General features: G+C 39.2%; 1 protein-coding gene across 1 annotated transcript in view; it reads left to right on the top strand.

Annotated features, from left to right (window-relative positions):
* Positions 1 to 2,536: 2,536 nt before the first annotated feature.
* PTGFR (prostaglandin F receptor) overlaps positions 2,537 to 23,272 on the top strand; it is a 56,598-nt gene continuing 35,862 nt past the window's right edge. Inside the window, exons 1-2 of the mRNA XM_045997931.1 lie at positions 2,537 to 2,733; positions 4,439 to 5,318. Coding sequence (XP_045853887.1) covers positions 4,521 to 5,318 — 798 coding nt within the window. The 5' untranslated portion in view covers positions 2,537 to 2,733; positions 4,439 to 4,520. The remainder of the gene's footprint in view (positions 2,734 to 4,438; positions 5,319 to 23,272) is intronic.

Genomic DNA, 23,272 nt, shown 5'->3' with positions numbered 1-23,272 from the left:
CAAAGGGAATCCTGGACATCTAAAATCACTGCAAGTTTTCCAGCACACATGCCCCCACAGTACCTTCCCTTACCCTAGAAGTCACACCAGACCAGGGCTTTGTATGCTTTGTTCACACAGCTGTGTCGCTGCCCTGAGGAACTGCCTTACACGATGTAGGTGCTCAAAAAAAATTGTTGAATGAATATATCAATGAATAGTTTTATGAGCGTGTCCACTTCTCAGGAGAAGTACCAATAGCAACTACCACATTTCAGAAGAGTTTATGAGCCGTGCCCCAGGCCCCGGTAATTTTTTTTTTTTTTTTTTTGATCTGTTTGTTTCCCTTATCTGCGGAATCACCAGCTCTTCTTCTTCTGTATATAAGCAGTCAAAGGTTGCCTTTGGGAACTTTGAATAAACAGATTATGATCAGATTGATCATTGATCAAAATGATCAGATTTGGGTCCCATAAGGCCAGACTATGCACACAAACACACACACACGTGTGCGTAACTTTTTTCTTTTATGAGTTAGTTGTTTAATCTTTCATATCTATTAGTAACTTGCTCTACTAATAGTAACATATTCTTTGTATCTTGAGGAGAAGAGTGCTTTAGAATCTTTTATTGATCTTCAAGTGGAATGCCTCTCGATTGAGGAGTGGATTCCAAAAAAGAAACTCCAAGAATACAGGCAAAGTAGATAATTTTTTAAAATGGGATTAACGGGGCACCTGGGTGGCTCAGTCGGTTAAGCATCTTCCTTTGGCTCAGGTCATGATCTCAGGGTCCTGGGACTGAGCCCTGCATTGGACTCCCTGCTCAGCAGGGAGTCTGCTTGTTTCTCTCCTTCTGCCCCTTCCTCTGCTTGTGCTCTCCATGTCTATCTCTCTTAAAAAAAATGGGATTTATGTAGTATTTTGAAACATAAATTACTATTGTTTTGAATATATTACATAATGCATGTTATGATTTAACATTACATTAATGAGGTTTCTTTCTTTTTTCTTCCTTCCTTCCTTCCTTCCTTTCTCCCAGTAGATAGAAAAGCTGATGTTAGTGAGGTGCTCAAGTGAGAGATGGAGACTTTTCAAGATCTCAAACTATAATACTGGGATGGCACCATTGATGAATTCAAACAACATTTGATAAGTGACCAGGCACAGTCCTAGGTGAGGGTGGAGAAAGGAACAAGACCTCTGCAGTAATTCATTTCAGTGAGAGAGACATAAATAAGCAGGCAATTGCAATGTAATGTGATTAAGTCTTCTTAATTGTTGAGGGAAATGATAGTGCTTTATGGCATTCACGTTTTCTGTGTAGTTTATTACAGAGTTGTTCTTTGGATACTGGCTCCTCCGGATATAATATTCCTTTACTAACCGGAATATTTGCTTAATCAAAATGTTCAATTCCCTGACCATACCTGAGTAGCAGTTTATTTTATAGGTCACGATCATATCATTAAAAAAAACTCTCAATATTTACCACAGAGGAAAACTGTGCAATCATTCTTTTCTATAGCTAGTGGCTAATTTATTTTATCTCACTCTAGCATTTTACGATCCTTTTCAATTTCCAGGAATTTAGAGGCCCCTTCTGACTTTAGAACAGAGTAAAGAGGGTTTATTTCTATGTTGTACTGATTTTTTCACATAGATGGTGGCAAAATTTTACTAAAATAAAAAGAACAAAGGTCACTAATAGATTCCTGTAAGTGTTTAGCTGGAAGAATGAGACATAATAGGTATGGATTAAAACAATATTAGCAAAAATCAGTTACGGTATTAAAATGACCCAAAACATAATTCCTAATGAAGTAGTGGGTATTTCTTCACCTGATAATAAAATGATCTCCCCAAAATTTAGATTCATAACTCTGAGTAAACATACCATTAGAAATACTGTCAACATTGGGCTTTTAAAAAATCATTAAAATGTTACTAATACCTTATTTGCAGGTGTCCTTCAAGAATACTTCTCGCCCCTCTCCCTTCTCACATTCCTCAGAAAGTTAGAAACATAGTCCCGTCCTCTGATAGTGAACCCCCAGGCAGTGACTCTGATTTACAACAAGTGGCTTAAATGCTTGTTTTTAACTCCCTGGGGATATAGGCCCGCTAAGCCCTTTCCTCAAATACACCGTCTCTTTCTTTCTGCCTGATTTCTTTCTCCTTCTCGAGCTGGATTTGGGGCGGATTCCGTCTGCAGACTACAGTGGGACAGTCCAGCACGCCGCCCCGACAGCTGTCTGTCTGTCCTCAGCTCCGCGGATTCCTATTTTGCAGCTTTAGAGGTGGCGCGTTGAGCTTGAGTTTGAAACAAAACTTTTCCCCAAGTGGTGGGGCTGCCGCTCGGATGCTGATGCAGATGCCGCAGCATCCGAGAGCGCGGAACCCTGGTCTCTCCGGGTCCGGCTCTGGGCTCCTGGCAAAGGGGGCGGAGAACAGAGAGGAGAGGGCGGGGGTGGGGGGCGGAGGTCACCCGCGTTCTCCATCTCGCCCAGGCTGCGAGCGCCGCTGGGTGCTGAGCTACCGGGGGAGCCCAGCGCGCCGGCAGGTTCCCAGCTGGGAGAGCGCGCGGAGGGACGCGCGGCTGCGCCCAGCGGAGCCCGAGCGGGAGCGGGGGCGCGGCGCGGCGCTGCGCGGGACGAACCCGCGTTGGCGGCGGAGCGGAACCCGGAGCACGATGGCACTCGGAACCCGGCGCCCTTCTCGCCGGAGAGCCCTACCGGCGGCCGGGGATGCCAAGGTAACTAGCCCTCCAGCGGCTGCTTTCCCACGGGTCGGCCTCGGGATGCTCCACCCCACCGAGGTGGAACTTCACCCGGCCGCACTGGAGGGCACATTAGTCTGAGCTTGGCAAGTTTGGACCAGATGCCCGAGCTGGGGAGCTAGTTCTGCTGACCCGAACTGATTCTGAGCTGCGCGGGTAGGGAGCGTGTAGAAAGGCTCCCCGGGGAGGGAATCGGACCACGGAGAGATCCCTGCCCGTCCGGCCGGCGACTCTGGGAGTCCCGCACCCGGGCCAGCGCAGGCCTTTGGCGCCCCCCAGGGAGGAAGGGAAACGGGCCCCGGGGCGTTTGAGCAATAGCAGAAAGTTTCAGCAAGTTAGGTTTGGAAAGGATGTTGCAAGCAGAGGCTTAGAGGGGCCATGGGATAGTAAGGGCGAACTCTGAGCGCTAAGACCCGGAGCAGGAGCCGTCCTCGGGCAGCCCGGGCGGCTTCACTCCGGCCCGGCCCAGGAAAGGCTGGCTCGGTAATTCCCAGCCTCCCGGAAAGCCGCTCCGGGGAAACCTCAGTCGAATTAGCTCGAGGCGTGTGGCTGTGGTCGTGGGTATGGAGGGTCTGTGACTCAGGCCTCAACGCACCACGGAAAGAACGATAAACGAACACAAATGAATACTTCGTGTGAGACGTTGCTACCCTGCAGCTGTGACTTGGTCAACAGCATATCGGCAGATGTCGCGGGGAGCGCGACGAACTACTCCTTTCTTTTCGTTTTCTTTCTTTCTTTCTTTTTTTTTTTTAAGATAGATAGATTTATTTATTTATTTATTTATTTATTTATTTATTAGACAGAGATCACAAGTAGGCAGAGAGGCAGGCAGAGAGAGAGAGAGGAGGAAGCCGACTCCCTGCTGAGCAGAGAGCCCGAGGCGGGGCTCCATCCCAAGACCCTGAGACCAGGACATGAGCCAAAGGCAGAGGCTTTAACCCACTGAGCCACCCAGGCAGGCACCCCGTACTGCCTCCTTTCTTATCGCGAGCCGGGATTTCTGCACAGGTGCTCGCTGGACCAGAGACGCTTCTTAGAGACTCACCCCTCGAACTTCCCTAGGTCCCACAGGCCTGTGGTTTGCTGAAATTTGATCTAAATGGAACGGTTTTAGAACGTATTGAGAGAAGCCCCATTTAACATCAGTGAGTTTGCTGGTCCACTCTGTCCTCTTGAAGAAGATTGTCTCATCTTTCTGACAAACAGGTGGCTCACTTATCTTTCTGACAAACAGGTGGCTCACTTAAAGAATAATCTGCAGTTTGGGGACAAAGCCCATCCAAGAAAAAAGCAGAAACTCTAAATGTCACCTCGTTATTTAAATAGACGAGTATGCTTTTAAAAAACTTCATGGGGTTTAAATCGAATCTTGGTAAGGATTTTGTCAACTTTACAAGTTTTAAGGTGCCTGTGAGGCGTCAGGGGGAGATTTTGGGGGTACCCATTTTCAGAGAGGCCACAGACTGAACTGAAGGGGTCTCAATTTTGGCAGCTTCTTTACCTTGGAAGTGAAATGTGGAAAGGCAGGCAGATGTGTGCTGCTGTGGTATGATGCAACCTTGCTTATGATAGGCCAGATACGTCTGAGTCCCACCACGGGGTGCTGGGGCGCGTCAGTCTTAAAAGCCAAATGAGCAGTTTGTGCTGTGCTCACGCTTCCTCTGTCTTTATGCTACAGATGTCCGGACTGCAAGCCTGCACTGTGCTGAGAGAGAGATGATTTGAGTGGCCAGCATTTTTTTTTTTAAATCTCCACAACAATGTCTATGAACAATTCCAAACAGCCAGTGTCTCCTGCAGCTGGGCTCCTTTCAAATACAACTTGCCAGACGGAAAACCAGTTTTCGGTATTTTTTTCAATCATCTTCATGACAGTGGGAATTTTATCAAACAGCCTTGCCATTGCTATTCTCATGAAGGCCTATCAGAGATTTAGACAGAAGTCCAAGGCATCGTTTCTACTTTTGGCCAGTGCCCTGGTAATCACAGACTTCTTTGGCCACCTCATCAATGGAGCTATAGCAGTCTTTGTATATGCTTCTGATAAAGACTGGATCCGTTTTGACCAGTCGAACATCCTTTGCAGTATTTTTGGTATCTGCATGGTATTCTCTGGTCTATGTCCACTTTTTCTAGGCAGTGTGATGGCCATTGAGCGATGTATTGGAGTCACCAAGCCAATATTTCATTCTACGAAAATCACATCCAAACACGTGAAAATGATGTTGAGTGGAGTGTGCTTGTTTGCTGTTTTCATAGCTTTGCTACCCATCCTTGGGCATCGAAACTATAAAATTCAAGCATCGAGGACCTGGTGTTTCTACAAAACAGAGCACATCAAAGACTGGGAAGATAGGTTTTACCTTCTACTCTTTTCTTTTTTGGGGCTCTTAGCCCTTGGCGTTTCATTCTTGTGCAATGCCATCACAGGAATTACACTTTTAAGAGTTAAATTTAAAAGTCAGCAGCACAGACAAGGCAGGTCTCATCATTTTGAAATGGTCATCCAGCTCCTGGCTATTATGTGTGTCTCCTGCATTTGCTGGAGTCCATTTCTGGTAAGAGCCTAACATTTTGACAATTTCTGCTTTCTTTTGTTTTTCCCTGTTGAATACAAGGTTTGTTGTTTTTTTCAAAGTTGTGGTCTTGAGGCAGCACTGTTCAATCTTTTAAATGCTGGAGTTTACTCCTACTCAAAACTTACTTTAACACCCAGCTCTGGCTCAGGATTAAGCTATTTATGGTACACATGGTTATTTTCCTACAAGTCCTGCGTTGAAAGAAATGTCTTGCTAAACAATTCTAATTATAGTGTAACCTGCTTGCAGAAGAGGATAAAGTAATTTTAACAGAGCAACATAGTTTTAATATACTTATTAGGATTAGTGTCAAAATGTGAAAAAAATTGACCAACTATAATACAGTATTGGAATGGACTCAACTTAAGTCTTAGTAGAAAGTCACACAGACTTTTAATTTATCTAAAAGACATATTAGCTCCTGGGTTTTTCTAAACATACAGGACTAGGTCTTGGCTTACAAAGGGAGGTGATGAGTTGAGATAGTTGGATAGTTGAGGTGAACTCTGTGGTTAGGTTAGGTGAAGAAATCACTAGTTCACCAACCCAAGAACAATGCCCATATTTCAGGGAGAGGTGTGATTGGTAGGAAAACCAGGGATTCTTCCCTTATCATTCCATTCCTTTAAGAAAAAAAAAATTAAACTTTTTTTTTAAAGATTTTATTTATTTATTTGACAGACAGAGATCACAAGTAGGCAGAGAGGCAGGCAGAGAGAGAGAAGGGGAAGCAGGTTCCCTGCTGAGCAGAGAGCCCAATGCAGGGCTCGATCCCAGGACCCCGAGATCATGACCCAAGCCAAAGGCAGAGGCCCAACCCACTGAGCCACCTAGGCGTCCCAAGGAAAAAAAAATTTTTTAAATGTAGCCAGTAGCTATGTTTGATTTTTATTTGGAAATGAAAACTAAGGTTAAGGAATTAACAACAAACATCAGTCATTTATAGTATCTCCTAGGTAGAAGAAAAAAAATACTTACGATTTTTTAAGTATGGCCATAACTCCCTTCATCATTTTACTTTATGATGGAAAGAGTAACTACATGCCATGAATTAGAAAAACAATCCTCCATATAGAGCTAGTGATGGCAGTAAAGATGATTTTCATTCCTTTTTCGGTACTGGTGAGCAAATGGGCTAGAGATAATAATACGGGGAGCCACAGGTAGGGGAGATGAAGGTAGATGGAATGCAAATGTAGTGATCATCCCTTGCCTGGTCCTATAAAGGTGCTTGTTACTGATGCAGTTTTCCTAGACCCCTAGCAGGGCCATGTCTAAACATTGTTGCCAGAGGAGTTTTAATAAACAATCTTGATGATCCTGATGCACAAGAAAGTTTGTGAGACCTGCTGTTGCAGACAGATCCCTGACAGCTGATTTTATTTTACAAAAGGATTTCTACTTTTTTTTCTTCCATTTTATTTATTTTTCAGCATAACAGTATTCATTCTTTTTGCACAACACCCAGTGCTCCATGCAAAACGTGCCCTCCCCATTACCCACCACCTGTTCCCCCAACCTCCCACCCCTGACCCTTCAAAACCCTCAGGTTGCCCCAACCTCCCACCCCTGACCCTTCAAACCCCTCAGATTTCTACTTTTTGAAGATTTCTTTATTCATATTGTGTCCTCACAGTCTCAGTTTAGCTTTCTTGAATTGTCTTGAATTTGTCCTGGGAGCCCAAGCCCAGGGAAGCTAGGTTGGGTCTGTCAGTGGTAAGTCAACATTTTGAGACCTGCCTTTACCATTTTAGGAGGCCTGAGGTGAAACCAAGCCAGAATTTGATCTGTGCTCATAGTCTATAGTTACTTGAACCTGAAGCAGAGAACAGTTCTGTTAATACTTGGAATCACTTCAGCGTTCATTCTTGAAGTTTAAATTATGCCACTTGACAAAGGGAATTCCCTTCAGAGGAGACTTCTTTTTTTCCCTTAAACGTTGAAATAGAGTAGCTTTTCCAAAATAAAAAGTGAGTGTGAGTAGCACTGAAATTAATTAAGGGTTGGAAAGAGAATAGGAAGAAGATGAGAAAAGAGGTACCTGAAAATAGTTAAAGAAGCATTTTAAATGAAGGTTGTAGCTCTGGAGAGAACCTGAAAACAAGGGATAGAGAGCAAGAGAGCAAGGAGAGACAGGTGGTCTGGGCAACCGAGGTGATCACTGGTGCTTTGGTTTCTGTTAGTTCTCAGTCACCTTTAAAATTCTGCTTAGTTCTGGCTTTTGACTGAGAGAAAGGAGTGACAGACAGGTTGACTGCTGTGAGACTGTGGAAGGTAGCAAGATTTCATGCTCATCATGGATATTTTGAATTTGTTTTTCTCTAATTTCTCTTCCTGAATTTTTTGTTTCCTTCACTGTTGAAATAGATATTACAATTTAATTCCTATTTTGGACATATTTCTATTGGGAGCATAATTTTATTTTTGTGCGACATTTTCCAGGTCTATGTTCTGTTTATGAATTGTCAGCACACCTATGACACCAGTGGATCAATGTTTCTAAAATGCCTCTTAGCGTAAGAATTATTTCTCTGTTAGATGCATAGTGGGTATGCCACCGACACTTCCTGCTGGATTGATATTTTATTTGACGCATTCTTTGCATTCTTGGTTTCTCTTGTGGAGACTTAGGTCTTTATAGCAAATTCTGACTAAAAGATTTATAACTTCTGGGGTCTGGACCCATGTGCCTTTGGTATTAGGGTGAGGCCACCAGTCAGCTCTAAATGGAACCCTCGTTAAAAAAAACTCAGGTTTGGGAATGCCAAATAACACCCGGTGCTAACATCTCATTTGAAACATTTCTCCATTTTTTCCTTAAATGCTTAGGAAAAATTGCATGGGTGTTAATGACTGAACCATCGCTCTCCACCCTGTATTTTGAAAAACTAAGAAGTTTTAAAAAATATCTCTGAAATCAAGCTTCTGGATTCCCATGGTAGTCCTATAATATTGATAGCTTCCCCCAATGCCCTACTTTACATCACGTGTCTTCTTTCTTTGATTGACGAATATAAATTGTGGATTTATAATCTGGTTGAACATCTGTGCCCAATTTTTGACCTGTTTTCACTGTCAGTTTCAAGCCTCAAACTGGAACAAAGTTACCTGTGCACACACTAAATGGAGCAGACGAATAGTGCAGATGACAGTGGTTGTGCTGGTTAAGATTCATTGTATTGAGGGGCGCCTGGGTGGCTCAGTGGTTTAAGTCTCTGCCTTCGGCTCAGGTCATGATCTCAGGGTCCTGGGATTGAGCCCCGCATCGGGCTCTCGGCTCAGTGGGGAGCCTGTTTCTCCCTCTCTCTCTGCCTGCCTCTCTGCCTACTTGTGACCTCTGTCAAATAAATAAATAAAATATTAAAAAAAAAAGATTCATTGTATTGAAACTTGGCAATAGTGGCATAATTTCTAAACCTGTTTAAATTTGTAGCTGATGACAAAGGGAATGCTTTATTAATTTCAATGATCTAGTTCAACCAATACACAGGTACGATGATCATGTTGTTTGAGTTTTCTCTTCCTCTATTTAGTAGACTTTATTTTTTCTTGAGTAGTTTTAGGTTTACAGGGAAATGAGTGACAAGCACAGATTTTACATTTGCATGTACATTCGCTCATGTTCTCCCTGACCTCTTCGTTACCCTTCCTTATTAGTAAGTCCTGCTTTTGTGTGGTACATTTATCACAATTCATGCCCCGTTCTTACTGACTGAAGTCTGTAGTGTTTTTCCATAATGTTGTACATTGTGTGAGTTTGGATAAATGAATATGGACATGTGTCCATCATTGGAGTATCATACAGAATAATTTCATTGCCCTAAAAATCCCCTGTGGTGTTTTTAAAAATTTTTTAAAATATAATGTGCTATTTTTCCAAAGGAGGAAATGTGTGTTTTCAGGAATTAAGATTTAGAAATGTAGTACAAATGTAATATTAATTTAAACGATAGCTCAATAAAATTTAAACTTTTACAATATCTGGATTTTATAGTTTTAAACCTGGGGAGTCATATAAATTCATTCAATTATAATCCCAAATGAAAAATACAGGAAACGACAAGGGTCACTGACTAGTTTACAATTTCATTTAGCAACAAATTAATACAATAATCTTTAAGAGAAAAATGACAATTATACAGTTGTCTTCTGTGTATCCTACGTGAGTCACCGTTCCTTAATAAGTAAATCTTGAAGACATTCTTTTGATGTTTCTAGGGTGAGGGGAAAAAACCCATTTATCAGCCCTTCAAGTAACATTTTCTTGATATTATTTTGTTTTTATACAAGTAATTATTCTTTTTAATGTTCTGTTCTAGAATATGTAACCCTGAAAGGAACTTATTATTATTGCTATGCTTATTTCATCAGTTTAGCAGAGCAATAAATAGTTGTTGACTGGTTGACTGTAACTTAAGTAGTATGAATGTCCAGAGATTGCAAATGATTGACCAGAATGTGGATTCTCGGTTTTGTAGGTAAGAGTTAATTAGGCAAATGCTGAAACCAAATGGTAATTTTTAATCTGTTCCCTAAGTCAGCACCTGTAGACACTATTAAACTTCAGCAATCTTTTACTAGAAGGACATACATTTGTCCACTTTCACTTCAGGGACAGAGGATAATTTTGATTTGGGAAAAGAAGAGTAGAGCCTATGAAAAGTAAATAGATTTCTTAGGTAGATGAGTTTATCCAAGAAATGTGTTCCCTTGCATAGATAAAATTTGAACTTGATTTTTTTTTAAAGATTATTGACTCCTAATGCTAGTGTTTCTAGCCAGTGTAGTTAAACATTTAGTCACTAAGATGTTTGTCAGCAATAATTTAAAAAGTTGGGTAGCCGATTGAAGTTTGACTGAATTACTATAGGTATTGGCATCAAAATGAACAGGTCTTAGAAGGCTTATGGCAAATGATGAGAGCCTTGCTCTTGGGGAATTTACCTTCCTAAAGGAAGCTGTCTTGACCATGGCTCCCCCCTTTTGGTCACTCTGTGTGCAGTGATGGGTAGATGTGGAGATACAAAGTCTCTTTCCTACAGGGTCCAGCTTAGCAGAGTCTATCAGAAGTCCAGTTATTTATACATTATCAAAATATAAGCTATATTACAGATAGGTGTGATTTGATGAACATATTGAGCTATATACAGACCTTTGGAGTTGAATTCCTTTGAGTTTATCTCACTCCATGAAAGAGTATGGTGTAAGATTGGTCCAGCAAATGTCAGTCAATTAAGAGACATTGCTAAGTTGAGAATTATCGTAAAATTCTGTTGCTTTAGATGTGTATAGTGGTGTGGAATACTTTTGGTATTTTAAGTTAATTTACTTTTGGCAAAACAAGATTTCCTGTTTTTAAGGCAAAAGAGTTATAAAAATGCCCAAAGATACCATAGACATTGGGAGGGCACTTAAAAACATTGCTTGAATGATTCAAAAGTAAATGAATCAGAAACATGTGGATTAGATTTATACCCTCTTGGATATAAAAGTCTCTGGCTTAATGTGTCTTGAGGTTTTTATTAAGCTCCAAAACATTTAAAGAACAATTCAAGATGTTAATGTGCCCAGAATCTCTCAAGGTTGCCAGTTTTAACTTTGTTTATTTTTTCTTACTTATTTATTTGACAGAGAGAGAGAGAGAGAGAGTGTGAGCACACAAGCAAGGGGAGCAGCACAGGGAGAGGGAGAAGCAGGCTTCTCACTGAGCAGGGAGCCCATTGTGGGGTTTGATCCCAGGACCCCAGGATTATGACGTGAGCCGAAGGCAGATACTTAACTGACTGAGCCATCCAGGCACTCCAACTTTGTTTAGCCTTATCCTTACAGGAGGTATATAACATAACTTCCATTATATTTGCTTTGGAAGGCATTTCTAGCCACACCAAATTTTACCTGGTACATCAATGCCATTTTTCTATATTTAGAGAAGACTTCACCTAATAGGAGAAAACGATCTTTTCACATTTGCAAGTATTACTTTTCAAAGTTTGTGTAAACCTGTCTTTCTGTCCATCCTCTCCTGAGTGTAAGGATGGTAATGCCACAGAAGAGTGGGTACAATTGTGGTTTCATACAGACAGGGAGGCTGTTTTTTCTCACTCCTCCTGATGGTAGAACGCCAACATGGAGTGGCTGCAGGGTGATGATGAGGAGACAGAGTCAATTGAATAACATAAAAGGATTTATTTTAGATTTTGTGCACAGTTCTAAATCTAGCCTTCTCTTTAAGATGCTGTAATTATTCAAGTACAGGCAGGGAGATAGGGTCCCATCCCAACCACCGCTTGGCTGTGACAGGGAGTTACTCTAAGCCAATTTTTTTACATCTGTGAACTGATTATTAATACTACGACTTACTTGAAAGTACTATCAGAAAAAATGATCTGACCTCCCTACATCTCATAATACAGTGGGTGGCTGGTAGTAAATCTAAAATCCAAAATCCTCAAAAAGTCTATTGCTTTTACCACTACCCACCATCTCAATTAGAAAATCAGTCATTTGTGTTTAGTCAGGTGTTTACCATGTCCTCATCTATTAAGAAGGTGTGGTTGCCGTGGAAAGGAGCGGAGGGAGCTTGAAGCTTCAGAAAATTTTTCTTGGGCATTTCCACCTGAAGTTTCAGGTTATCCTTCCTTATTTCACTGTCTTGCCAGTAATAAAGATGTTATCTGCTGATCTGCATTATTTGAATTCGAATGCTCCAATATTTTATAATGATAATCATTCATAAGGTATTAATCTATAAATTACTGGGATCAGGTTAAAATTAGCTCCCAGTTATTGAGACTGTTACATACACTGTGCTATGTTCGGGTTGTGAGTAGTTCCAGGGAGTGAGATAAATCTCTTCCCTCAAAGAGCTTGTAACTTAGTGGAAGTGAAAGTCATACCCTGTCAGAGATCTAAGAAGAATCCTGTTTATTCCACCTCCTGGCTCTGTGACCATAACCACTCTGTGCCTGTCTCTTCATATGTAATGTTTCATTGGGTTGTTGGGAGGACTAAATAAATTCATATATCTAAGTTAAAATGGTGCCTGACATAGTATCGTATGCATCAGTGATTATACATTATCATCTTTGTCGCTGTTACTATTAAATATTATTGCTGCCAGACAATACCTTTGTCAATGAGACAATTGAAGGCACTTTTTTAATTAGTTATTAAAGGAGTAATGGCTGCTCTAGTAGATGGCAGTCCCTTCTGATTTGGTGGCCCACAATTATTACTTGTCTATAGGTTTGACAAATATTTATTGAGCATCCTACTATTGTGCACGGCAGTGTTTTAGATACTACAGTAACAATCTCTGATTTAAGTGTTCACAATATCTATGCTGTAAGAAACGATACTCATAGAAGAGAAGGGAAGGCATGTGTAGGAAATTGAAATACAAAGATATTTGATTACATTTATGTTATAAGAGAATAACAGGTATTCTTTTGAGAATGTATGTGGATGAGATGACTTTTGATAATACAAAAATGAAAAATTTCTATAGTACATTATTTAGGAGAAAAAACTACTGGAAATAAATGGGGTCCTAAGTGAAGTAATGTAAAAACCAAGGAGTAAAGAGATAATAATGTATATAATTCCTAGAGATACAAGAATGTACAAATAAGAAACTTAGTATTTAGGACAGACTTTTACCTTATCAGAACACAGCAGGTCGTGATAAATTAATATTAAAAGCTAGGAGAATTTTCAAATAATGGCACATGAGTAGCAGAAAAATTAAATCATAAGATAAGATAATTTAATAATTCAAATCAGTATTTTGTACTGTCTGTTGGTAAGAAAAGTGACTCAGGATAGAGAAGAGAAATAAATGTGGGTGAAATGAAGCATTACAAGAACCACCAAGTCTTTCCAAGAATTTATTTAAGAAAGCGTTGGAAAGGACTGAAAATATGAGAAAACCAGATTACTATGAACATTGATAATAGAAATGAAGAAAATAAAATCACTTATGCTTAGATGTACTTGCTAATTTACCCATTGATTTACTCATTTGGCAGTCTTCTGCTAGGTAGAACACTTGGTGTCTCTCTAGGTGGACAGTGAAGCAGAGACAGAGTCTTGACCTGGGAAAATATTCCTGAGGCACCTTCTAGGAATCATCCTTTTTAGCTTCTTCATTTTATCCATGGTCTTTGCCCTCCTCTCCAACCTCTAATTCATACTTTTTCTTCTCTTTCCATTTTTATTTTTTAAATTTTAATTTTTAAAAAAATTTTCGAGAGAAGGAGAGAGCAAGAGGAGGGCAGAGGGAGAGGAAGAGAATGACTTTTAAGTGAGCTCTATCTCACAACCCTGAGATCATAACTTGAGCCGAAATTAAGAGTGGATGCTTAACCAACTGAGCCATCCAGGCGCCCCTCTCTTTCCACTTTTAATGTGGAATAAATATAGCTGTTTGCATATTTTGGCCATGTCTGGGAGCAGGGAAAAGTGTTAACTGCTGTATGAATTTCTTAGTAAATAGTGGAGGAAAACAAGGAAAATTAAAAACCCACAGGAATGCCCAGGAAGGACTGGGAGACATCCAGGAGTGGAGAGCAGGGAGGAGCAGGGACAAGGCAGGGACAGAAGTGGAAAGCAGGAAGCCAGGTGTAGGAGTAACACGTGAGGAGAGAGACATGCCTGTGTCCTAGGAACTTCACTGGAAAGGAAGGCCTCTTTATTTCCATAGGTATCTTTTCCTTATTAAGGACCATTAAATTTTGTGTATCCTGTCCTCTTGAGCTACTTTAAAAAATGCAATGTTTTCTCTAAGTAGAAAATTGTATTGTAAAAAAGATACAGTAAACTACACATTCAAATTAGGAAAAATATCTTCCAAATCCCACTCTCTGGAGATTACCACTATTAGCATTCTGAGTGCATACTTTTACTCCTCTGATAGGGAAAATAGATTGGTTTAATTTCTTTGATTAATAGAATAAACTTTCTTTTTCTTATATAATTGAGCATTATCTTCTTTTTTTGTGAATACGTAGGTTTCTGTAAATGATTTTCAAGAACTCTTTGGATAACAAAGAACAGAATGCTATTATATAAAAACCGCTATAAAATCAGTTGTTATAAAAGCAATTATTTTTCCGTGTTCATCGTTAGCCTTTTAATTTAGTATTTTAATTTATAAAAGTAGTGAATGATTTTTTGTGGTTACTGCTTTCATGTTCAGAAATACTTTTCTCAGGCTGAGATGATGTTGGTTTTCCTCTCTTTTTTCCTAGCACTTTTGCTTTTTCATGTTTTGTATTTATGTTTTTAATACATTTATAGTTTATTTTGTTTGCAAGTTAATAATACAAATTTTCTTTTGAATGGTTAGCTACCTGGCCCCAAATAGTTTATTGAATGATCTTTCTGTAACTCTTTAACATTCTACCCTTTGTATGTATGAAATTATTAAGTGTGTTTGGCTCTTTCTGGACCTTTTTTTTTTTTTAAAGATTTTATTTATTTATTTGACAGAGATCACAAGTAGGCAGAGAGCTGAGGAAGCAGGCTCCCTGCTGGCAGAGAGCCTGATGTGGAGCTCAATCCCAGGACCCTGGGATCATGACCTGAGCCAAAGGCAGAGGCTTTAACCCACTGAGCCACCCAGGCACCTCTCTTTCTGGGCCTTTATTTCACCCTGCTGATCCGTCTTTAACTTTATGTACAACTACCGTCTTCTTCACTTTTTATTTAGACATGCATTCAGTCTATCAGTTACAAGGTAGAGTGTTCCCTTTCATGACCATGTTTTCCCATAATTGAGATCATTTTTTGAGTAATAATTTATTTTTATTGTGACAAAATTCACACAACATAAAATTCGTGATTTAACCATTTTAAAGGGTACAATTCCATGACGCTTTTTACATTCAAAATGTTGTGTAACCGTCACCACTATCTTGTCTAGAACGTTTTCATCATCCTGAAAGGAAACCCCACACCCATTAAGCAATCATCCCCCATTCCCTGCTTCCCACTCCCTGAGGCCCCTGGCAACCACTAGTCCCTTGTCTTTATGGATTTGCTTATGTTGGATATTTCATATAAATGGAATCTTAAAATATGTGGCCTTTTGTGTTCGGCTTCTTTCACTTAGCATAATGTTTTCAAGGTTCATGTATGTAGTGGTATGTATCCGTACATCATTCTTTTTTTTGTAGTTGAATAATATTCATTTCTATGGATACAGCTTATTTTGTTTATATACTCATTAGTTGATGGACATTTGGGTTGTTTCCACCTTTGGCTATTGTGAAAAGTGCTGCTATGAACATTTGTATACAAGATTTTGTTTGAACACTGTTTTCAATTCTTGTGGGTATATAACTAGAAGTGAAGTTTGCTGGGTCACATAGTAATATTATGTTTAGCTTTTTGCGGTAACACCAATCTGTTTTCCATGATGGCTGCACCATTATACCTTCCAATCAGCAATGTATGAGGGTTCCAATATCTCTATATTTTTGCCAACACTTGTTATTTTCTTCTGGAACATTTTTTGTATTATGGCTGTTTCAGTGGATATCCCGTGGTAGCTCATTATAGTTTTGATTTGCATTTCCTTTCTGACTAACGATGTTGAACGTTTGTGTATTTTGCAGGGAAGTCTTTTGTGCATATTTTTATGTCTAAAAAAGTTATATGGGTCTATAATTTCCTTCTTTTATTGTATTCTGCTTTTAATATTAGAATTGTGCTAGTTTAAAAAAAACAACAGGGAGATTCTATCTCTATGTACTTCAATAATTTAAATAATGTGAATGTGAGCTGTTTTGTGATGATTTGGCATCATTTCAGTGTTTTTTGATAGAGTTTCAGAGTTTTTTTTTTCTTTCTTTCAAGATTTTATTTATATTCAAGTTAGTTCACATATAGTGCAGTATTAGTTTCAGGAGGAGAATTTGGTGATTCATCAGTTGCATTTAACACCCAGTGCTCATTCCATCAAGTGCCCTCCTTAATACCCATCATCCAATTACCCCATCCCCCATACACTTCCCCTCCAGCAATCCCCAGTTTGTTCCTTATATTTAAGAGTCTCTTATGGTTTGCCTCTCTCCCTGTCTTTATTTTATTTGATTTTTCCTTCCTTTCCCCTATGTTCATCTGTTTTGTTTCTTAAATTCCACAAATGAGGGAAATCATATGGTGTCTGTCTTTCTCTGACATATTTTGCTTAGTGTGATATACTCTAGTTCCACCCATGTCATTGCAAATGTCAGGATTTCATTCTTTTTGATTGTTGGATAATATTCCACCATATATTCCATTATATATAGGCACACCACATCTTCTTTATCCATTCATCAGTTGAGGGGTATTTGGGCTCTTTCCATGTTTGGCTATTGTGGATAGTGCTGCAATAAACATTGGGGTACATATGCCTCAGGGTTTTATTTTCTGATTTTTGGTTTGAGTTTTCTACTTTGTCTTGAGCCAACATTGATATTTTAGTATAATTTAATGAATTTCATTGAGAGTATGAATTAACTAGCACATTTTTGTACTGAGAATTTATAACTGAAGATATTATTACTTATTAATTTGTATTTATCATGCATATAAAATTAAGTATACATTTATATCTGTTTATTTTTTTAAAAGATTTTATTTATTTGACACAGAGAGAGCAAGAGATCACAAGTAGGCAGAGCAGCAGGCAAAGAGAGGGGGGAAGCAGACCCCCCCGCCAAGCAGAGAGCCTGATGTGGGGCTCGATCCCAGGACCTGAGATCATGACCTGAGCCGAAGGCAGAGGCTTAACCTACTGAGCCACCCAGGCGCCCCTATATCTGTTTATTTTATCAATATTTTTATATTTGCATTTTTTCTTTTTAAATTAGGACTTTTAGAGGGCTGTCTGGTTTAACCCAGTGAGCCACCCAGGCACCCCGAGAGCTGTCTGGTTTAATAGTTTAAAAATTTCTTATACCAACTTGTAAATCTTAATGTGTTCAAATTAGTTAACTTCTTACTGTAAGATTCTTTAAATGCTTCTTGGGCATTTGAAAAAAATTTATGTTCTTTTTCTTTAAGTGATAAAGTTCAATACATAGGTATTGAATCAAGATTATTATTTATAGAATTCTATTTTCTTATTTTTCTTAAGATAAGCAATTATTATTACAGTAAGAGCAAAAGACTTTGAATATTCTGGATTTCATTGTGCATTTACTCTTATTGATGCTGTCTAAGGAACTTTTAGTGCCATTCTTATGATTAGAATACAGCATCATCATAACAGTCAAACAAAATGGATAGAATTTTTTTCCTCCCTCTGTCATACCCCCATACGTCTTGGTTTCAGAGGTATTCCAGGCTCCAGAATTCTGACATTGAAAAATAAAATGTGAGAAGTACATTTTCTTCTTATATTTGGCTACTAGTAGTATTTTTATTAATTAATTAATTTATGTTTTCAGTGTAACAGTATTCATTGTTTTTGCACAACACCCAGTGCTCCATGCAATACCTGCCCTCCCTATTACCCACCACCAGTTTCCCCCAACCTCCCATCCCCGCCCCTTCAAAACCCTCAGGTTGTTTTTCAGAGTCCATCGTCTCTTATGGTTCGCCTCCGCTTCCAATTTCCCTCAACTTCCTTCTCCTCTCCATCTCCCAATGTCCTCCATGTCATTTGTTATGCTCCACAAATAAGTGAAACCATATGATACTTGACTCTCTCTGCTTGACTTTTTGATAGCAGCTTTAGTTTTGCTGATACAGGAAGTATGAAGTTAAACCAGAAGGGAGTCAAGGAATGGAAGAACATGGTTAAATTTGCAGCTTAGAAAGCAGATTGATTCTGATTAGTTCTAGGAATTTGCTCCTGACAACCCTGGTCATCAGCATCTGTAATTGGGCTATCCTTCATCCAGTTCTGCTTGAGGTTTCCATTTAGAATTGACCAAGACCTGTGCACCAGGAAGAAACTTCAGGGAATATTCCTGCAATCTGGCATGCTCTATGGGTCTGTTGACACTACGGATGCATTCTTTGGAGAAAAGCTGGACTAGAACCGCATATCGAAACAAAGAACTATGTGAATGCCTTCTTACTCCTCGTTTCCTAACATAAAATTTGTTTCCAAATTGCAACACAAAAGTAGCAACAGATATCTTTATCATTATGCTTTGTTCATTGCGTGCATGGAGAATTAGTTTCAGATATAGTTTAATCTTTATGTGCTTTTATAACTACGTATTTTTGCCACAGACACTTGGAGTATTTCTCTCGTACACTATTTCTGAACTGAAAAACTACCTGACATACCGAAGAATTTTAAAAGTTCCAGAGTCTTAATAAACTTTGATAGCATGAAGGGGTTTTGAAATTATTCTAAGTGTGTGGTGATTCTTTTCTCTCCTGAAAGTCCAAAGACAGGGCAGACTGTTTCTCATTTCAAAGGAGTATGAAGAATTGCTGAGAAAAGACAAGAGAAAAAACATACCAAGCAGTTCTAAATGCATGGCAGTTAGAAGACGTCTTTGTTACATTAGTTCATCCCTCAAAGCTTATAGCAGGCTGATCTATGGATATGGGTGCTGAAGCCAGTTTGCTAAAGGCTCTCCTGGATGTTCGCAAATCCAGTAGTCTCTCTAGGAATAATTTCCTCTGTGTGCTATCGACCTTCTCCTAATTGCATGCTTTAGGTTTATCTGTATAAGCTAAATGATAGTAATACAAAGCCATTCTGCTTATTTAGATAGTTTCAGATTGATGTGGATTTCCACACGGTCCATTTAGCACACCATTTATATTTGGCCGTAAAGATGAATGATAAACTCTTTTACCTATATTGGCGCCCTTGCCTCTAACACCTCCCCGCCTCCCTGCCGTGTATGAATTAACATTAGGATGTAAGCCACAATGTTGGTGCTATCCTTGTTTTGAATTTCTTGGTTTGTTTTATATGGTTGCCAAAATCTCAAGTTCAAACCCGCCTGACTCACCAGAGATTATTTATCTGCCGAAGAGTATAAAAAGACAACCAAGCAGTCAATTAAAAATCATGCCTCACAGTGATTTCTGAGTGATGCCCTGTGTATTCAGGTACTGAGCAAAATAATAGAACCCAAAGAGTCCCGAGGAATTTCTGCTCCCCTCCCTTCCCTACCCCCTTCCCTGGTCAGGCGAAAACACTAAAAAACGTTTTAGCTTGAAAGAGGGAGATCTCTACTTTGGAACTACCTTCATTTTTCCTGCCTACTGAAGACCCCTCTTTGTGGTGGATAGAGGGACAAATGCAGCCTTAGGCCTTCCTGCTCAGTGACAGACCTACTATCCCACCCAGCCTGAGGAGGGGAGGGAGGGATGAATGTGCTATGGCTTTAGTAATAGGTACACACTGTTCATTGAATAGTGTTTTATAATTAAAGTCAGAATGCTCATATATAAAGGCTAATTGAGTAACTGAGTATTTTTCCTTTCAAACTGGCTTGAAGAAAGTCTGTTTCATAAAAACAAAAACAAAAACAAAAAAACACGCCAAAGTTACATAGTTTAGCATGAAGTGTAGTCAAATGTGTGTGTGCCTGGTGGCTAAAATGATCTCTGTAGGAATATGTTATTGTAGCACATTACACTGATTCAAATCTGATTTTCTTTTTATTAGAGGAATTATAATTCTGAAATTTATTGTTTTGTTTACATTTGTAATAATTTTCCCCATGAGACCCATTCTGATTATTCTAGTCCACATTTGTCTCTCTTTCTATGGATAAAATACAGCATCTAATTCTATGTAATCATAAAATTCCCACTGTTTGTTTTGTGATTGTCTAATCTCTTAACTGGATAGGGAGCTCATTAGTGACCGAGTCAATATCATGTGTTTCTGCTCTGTTTCCTGTGATGTCTGGTATACTTCTTGGAAAGGCTCAAGGAAAATGCAGCTCATCTTTAGAATTCTTTAATCACAAATGAAATTAGTGATGAAACAACATCTTTATAGCTATGGTTATTAAATACGTATCAATGTCACATAAGGATTTTATTTTTTGAATGTTATTAAAAAATGAGTTAAGTTTTGGAAATACAACTATACAACTCTAATTGTGATGATCATTTTATTTTATTTCATTTTATTTTTAAAATATTTTATTTATTTATTTGGCACAGAGGTAGAGAGAGAGCTCAAGTAAGCAGAGTGGCAGGCAGAGGGAGAGAGAGAAGCAGGCTCCCTGCTGAGCAGGGAGCCCATGCAGGGCTTGATCCCAGGACCCTGGAATCATGATCTGAGCCTAAGGCAGACGCTTAGCCAACTGAGCCACCCAGATGCCCGTGATGATCATTTTAAATGTAAAGTTCATTCTTGCTTAGAAATTTTGTTTTGTAGTGTAAGCCTTAATTAATTTAACAATTTCATCTTTAACTCCTACCATATGCCAGACACAGTGCTCTCAGTATTCTACCAGTATTAACCCATTGAAACCTTATTATATTTTCACTTGCGTATTTTCTCAGACATGACTCTGCATGTGCAGTGGGTTCACCCAAAGGATGCAATCATAGAAGGCTCGATGTTACTTGCATTTAGGATCCAAAGCAGTTACACAACTGCCTTGGTTGTGCATTATAACCGAAATTTTAGTTAAAATCAAAATGTCTTCAGATTTAAGTCAAGATTCATGGGAAAGAGCTCTGATAGGAAGACCGTTCCAAGACATTAAGGTGATGTCCTTAATGTCTTAATGTCTCCACTTGATTTGTGGAGAAAACATAAACATGATTAAAAGGAGGATTATTTTTGTACTCTTATTATTGTACTGACATAGACCTAATTGAAAGTAAATCTTTGAACAAATTTGCTAAAAAGACTGCCTTCAAAAATTAAAAAAACTTTTTTTTTTTTTTTGCTTCTCTTCTCCCTTCTAGAGTATTGGCAATGTCCTTAGTCTCCTACCTGCCCCTGTCCCCAACCTAAAGGCGTCCTAATTTATCTGTGTAAATTAAAAAATCCAAATGAAAACAAATATGGCAGCTTTGTTAGTTGATATTGAGTATTAAAAATAACCTGGATTTTGGCAGAAATTTTTTACCCTTTGAGAAGTGTTCTATTTCTTCTCTTCTGTCATTGAAAGGGTAAAGCCCCTTCCAGGAGAAAGAAATCTTTGCTGAATGTTTGAGGGACCAGTGAGGCTTTGATTAAAACCAGAGGGTGACATGAGGATTATAACAAAACAAACTTTTATGTTGAAAATATGTTCGTCTTTCACTGAACAGCCTGTTTATTCCAAATGTCTTGCAAAACCTGATGGTTTTGGTATCAGAACACTACTGTTTGCAATCATACCCAGGCATGTTTGTAGCTGGAGGATGCCCTAGTCCTTGATTTTTGAAGAGAGCCAAAGATACGGCCTTCATGAGAATTTGCTATAAAAGAGCAATTAAAACATGTCTGTAAATATAATATGTTCAGAAATGCTCATTCGTTTATTCAATAAATATTTTTCTTAGTGCCTTCCAAGTGTCACGTACTGCTCCGGATACTAGGCTATGGTGCTGGACATGACAAGCGATATTCCCTCTCTCATGAAGGTTATGTTCTTTTGCAGTGGTGGTTGCCAAAGGTTAGGGGCTGTTTGGAAAGAGAGGGAAAGAGGGAGAGATAGTAAGTATATAAATTAATGCGATGATTTCAAATAGTGGTAAGTCCTGTCACTGAAGTGGGCGCTGGGACTCTTAGACTGGATGGTTAAGGAAGGCCTCGCTCTGAGGTTAGCCCCGAGTGAAAAAAAGGAGCCAGGAATGGGGAGATATGTGGGCATGGTGGTCAGGCAGAGGGAACAGTAAGCTCAAAAACCCAGTGGTGGGGTTGAGCTGTTGTAATGAGGGACAAAACAAAGGCCATTCCCTGGACCAAGGGAGCGCTGGTGAAGGTGTTAGGATTTGAGGATGGAGAGGAAGGCAGGGGTCAGATTGTCTTATGGACCATGTTGGCTTTAGATTGAAATTCGGTGGGAAACCGTTGGAGAGGTTTTTTTTTTTTTTTTTTTTTTTAAGATTTTATTTATTTATTTGACAGAGTGCCAGAGGAATACAAGTAGAGGGGGGGGCAGCAGAGGGAGAGGAAGAAGCAGGCTTCCTGCTGAGCAGAGAGCCCAGTGTGTGGCTCGATTCCAGGACCTGAGATCATGACCTGAGCCGAAGGCAGATGCTTAACGACTAAGCCACCCGGGTGCCCCCTTTGGAGAGTTTCTTAACAAGGGAAAGGTATGATCTGATACATGGTTTAAAAAGATGACTTCGGCTGCCAGAAAAATAGATTGCAATAGGGAAGAATTATAGCAGAAAGTTGTTGGTTTGAAATTTCATATGACACATAAGTAATGGATAAATTACTTTTCTAGAATTTATATGGGGAAGTAAAGCAAATAATAAATCACCATTAAATAAAGATTAACTTGTGAGCAACAAAGGAAACACTTTCAAAGTAATTCTCCTTAAGGCTTAAAGTATAATTATAAAGGGAACATTTAATTATACCGTATCTATTATGCTTGATTAATAACTTCAATATATCTTCTCTGCTCGTTTAGCAAAGAGCACTTTGATGGGCATTAATTTGGCTGAGAATATGTAGTTACCCATCTGTATTTTGCTCTTGAGATGAAGTTGTATGGCTCCCTTTTAATTCGTTTTATTATTATTAATTTTTGGTTCTGGTTTTGAATAGCATCACACACACATGCACACAAAATTAGGTAGCTTCAGGTTTTATTTGCAAATGGTTTTCTGTTTCTTGACTCTGGAGAAATCAGGTTTGAGGTGCCCTAATAATTATTTTAATACAAAAGAGAAATGGTTAGTCATCACTGCATATGTGATTATAATATGAAGGACACACATAACACATTTATAGGAATGTGTGCATTACATGCCACATGGACCATGTACCAAGAGTTTATATATCCCCT

This window comes from Meles meles, chromosome 1, assembly GCF_922984935.1.
Source record: "Meles meles chromosome 1, mMelMel3.1 paternal haplotype, whole genome shotgun sequence".
NCBI classification, from domain to species: Eukaryota; Metazoa; Chordata; class Mammalia; order Carnivora; family Mustelidae; genus Meles; species Meles meles.
This window is presented reverse-complemented; position numbering and strand designations above follow the sequence as displayed.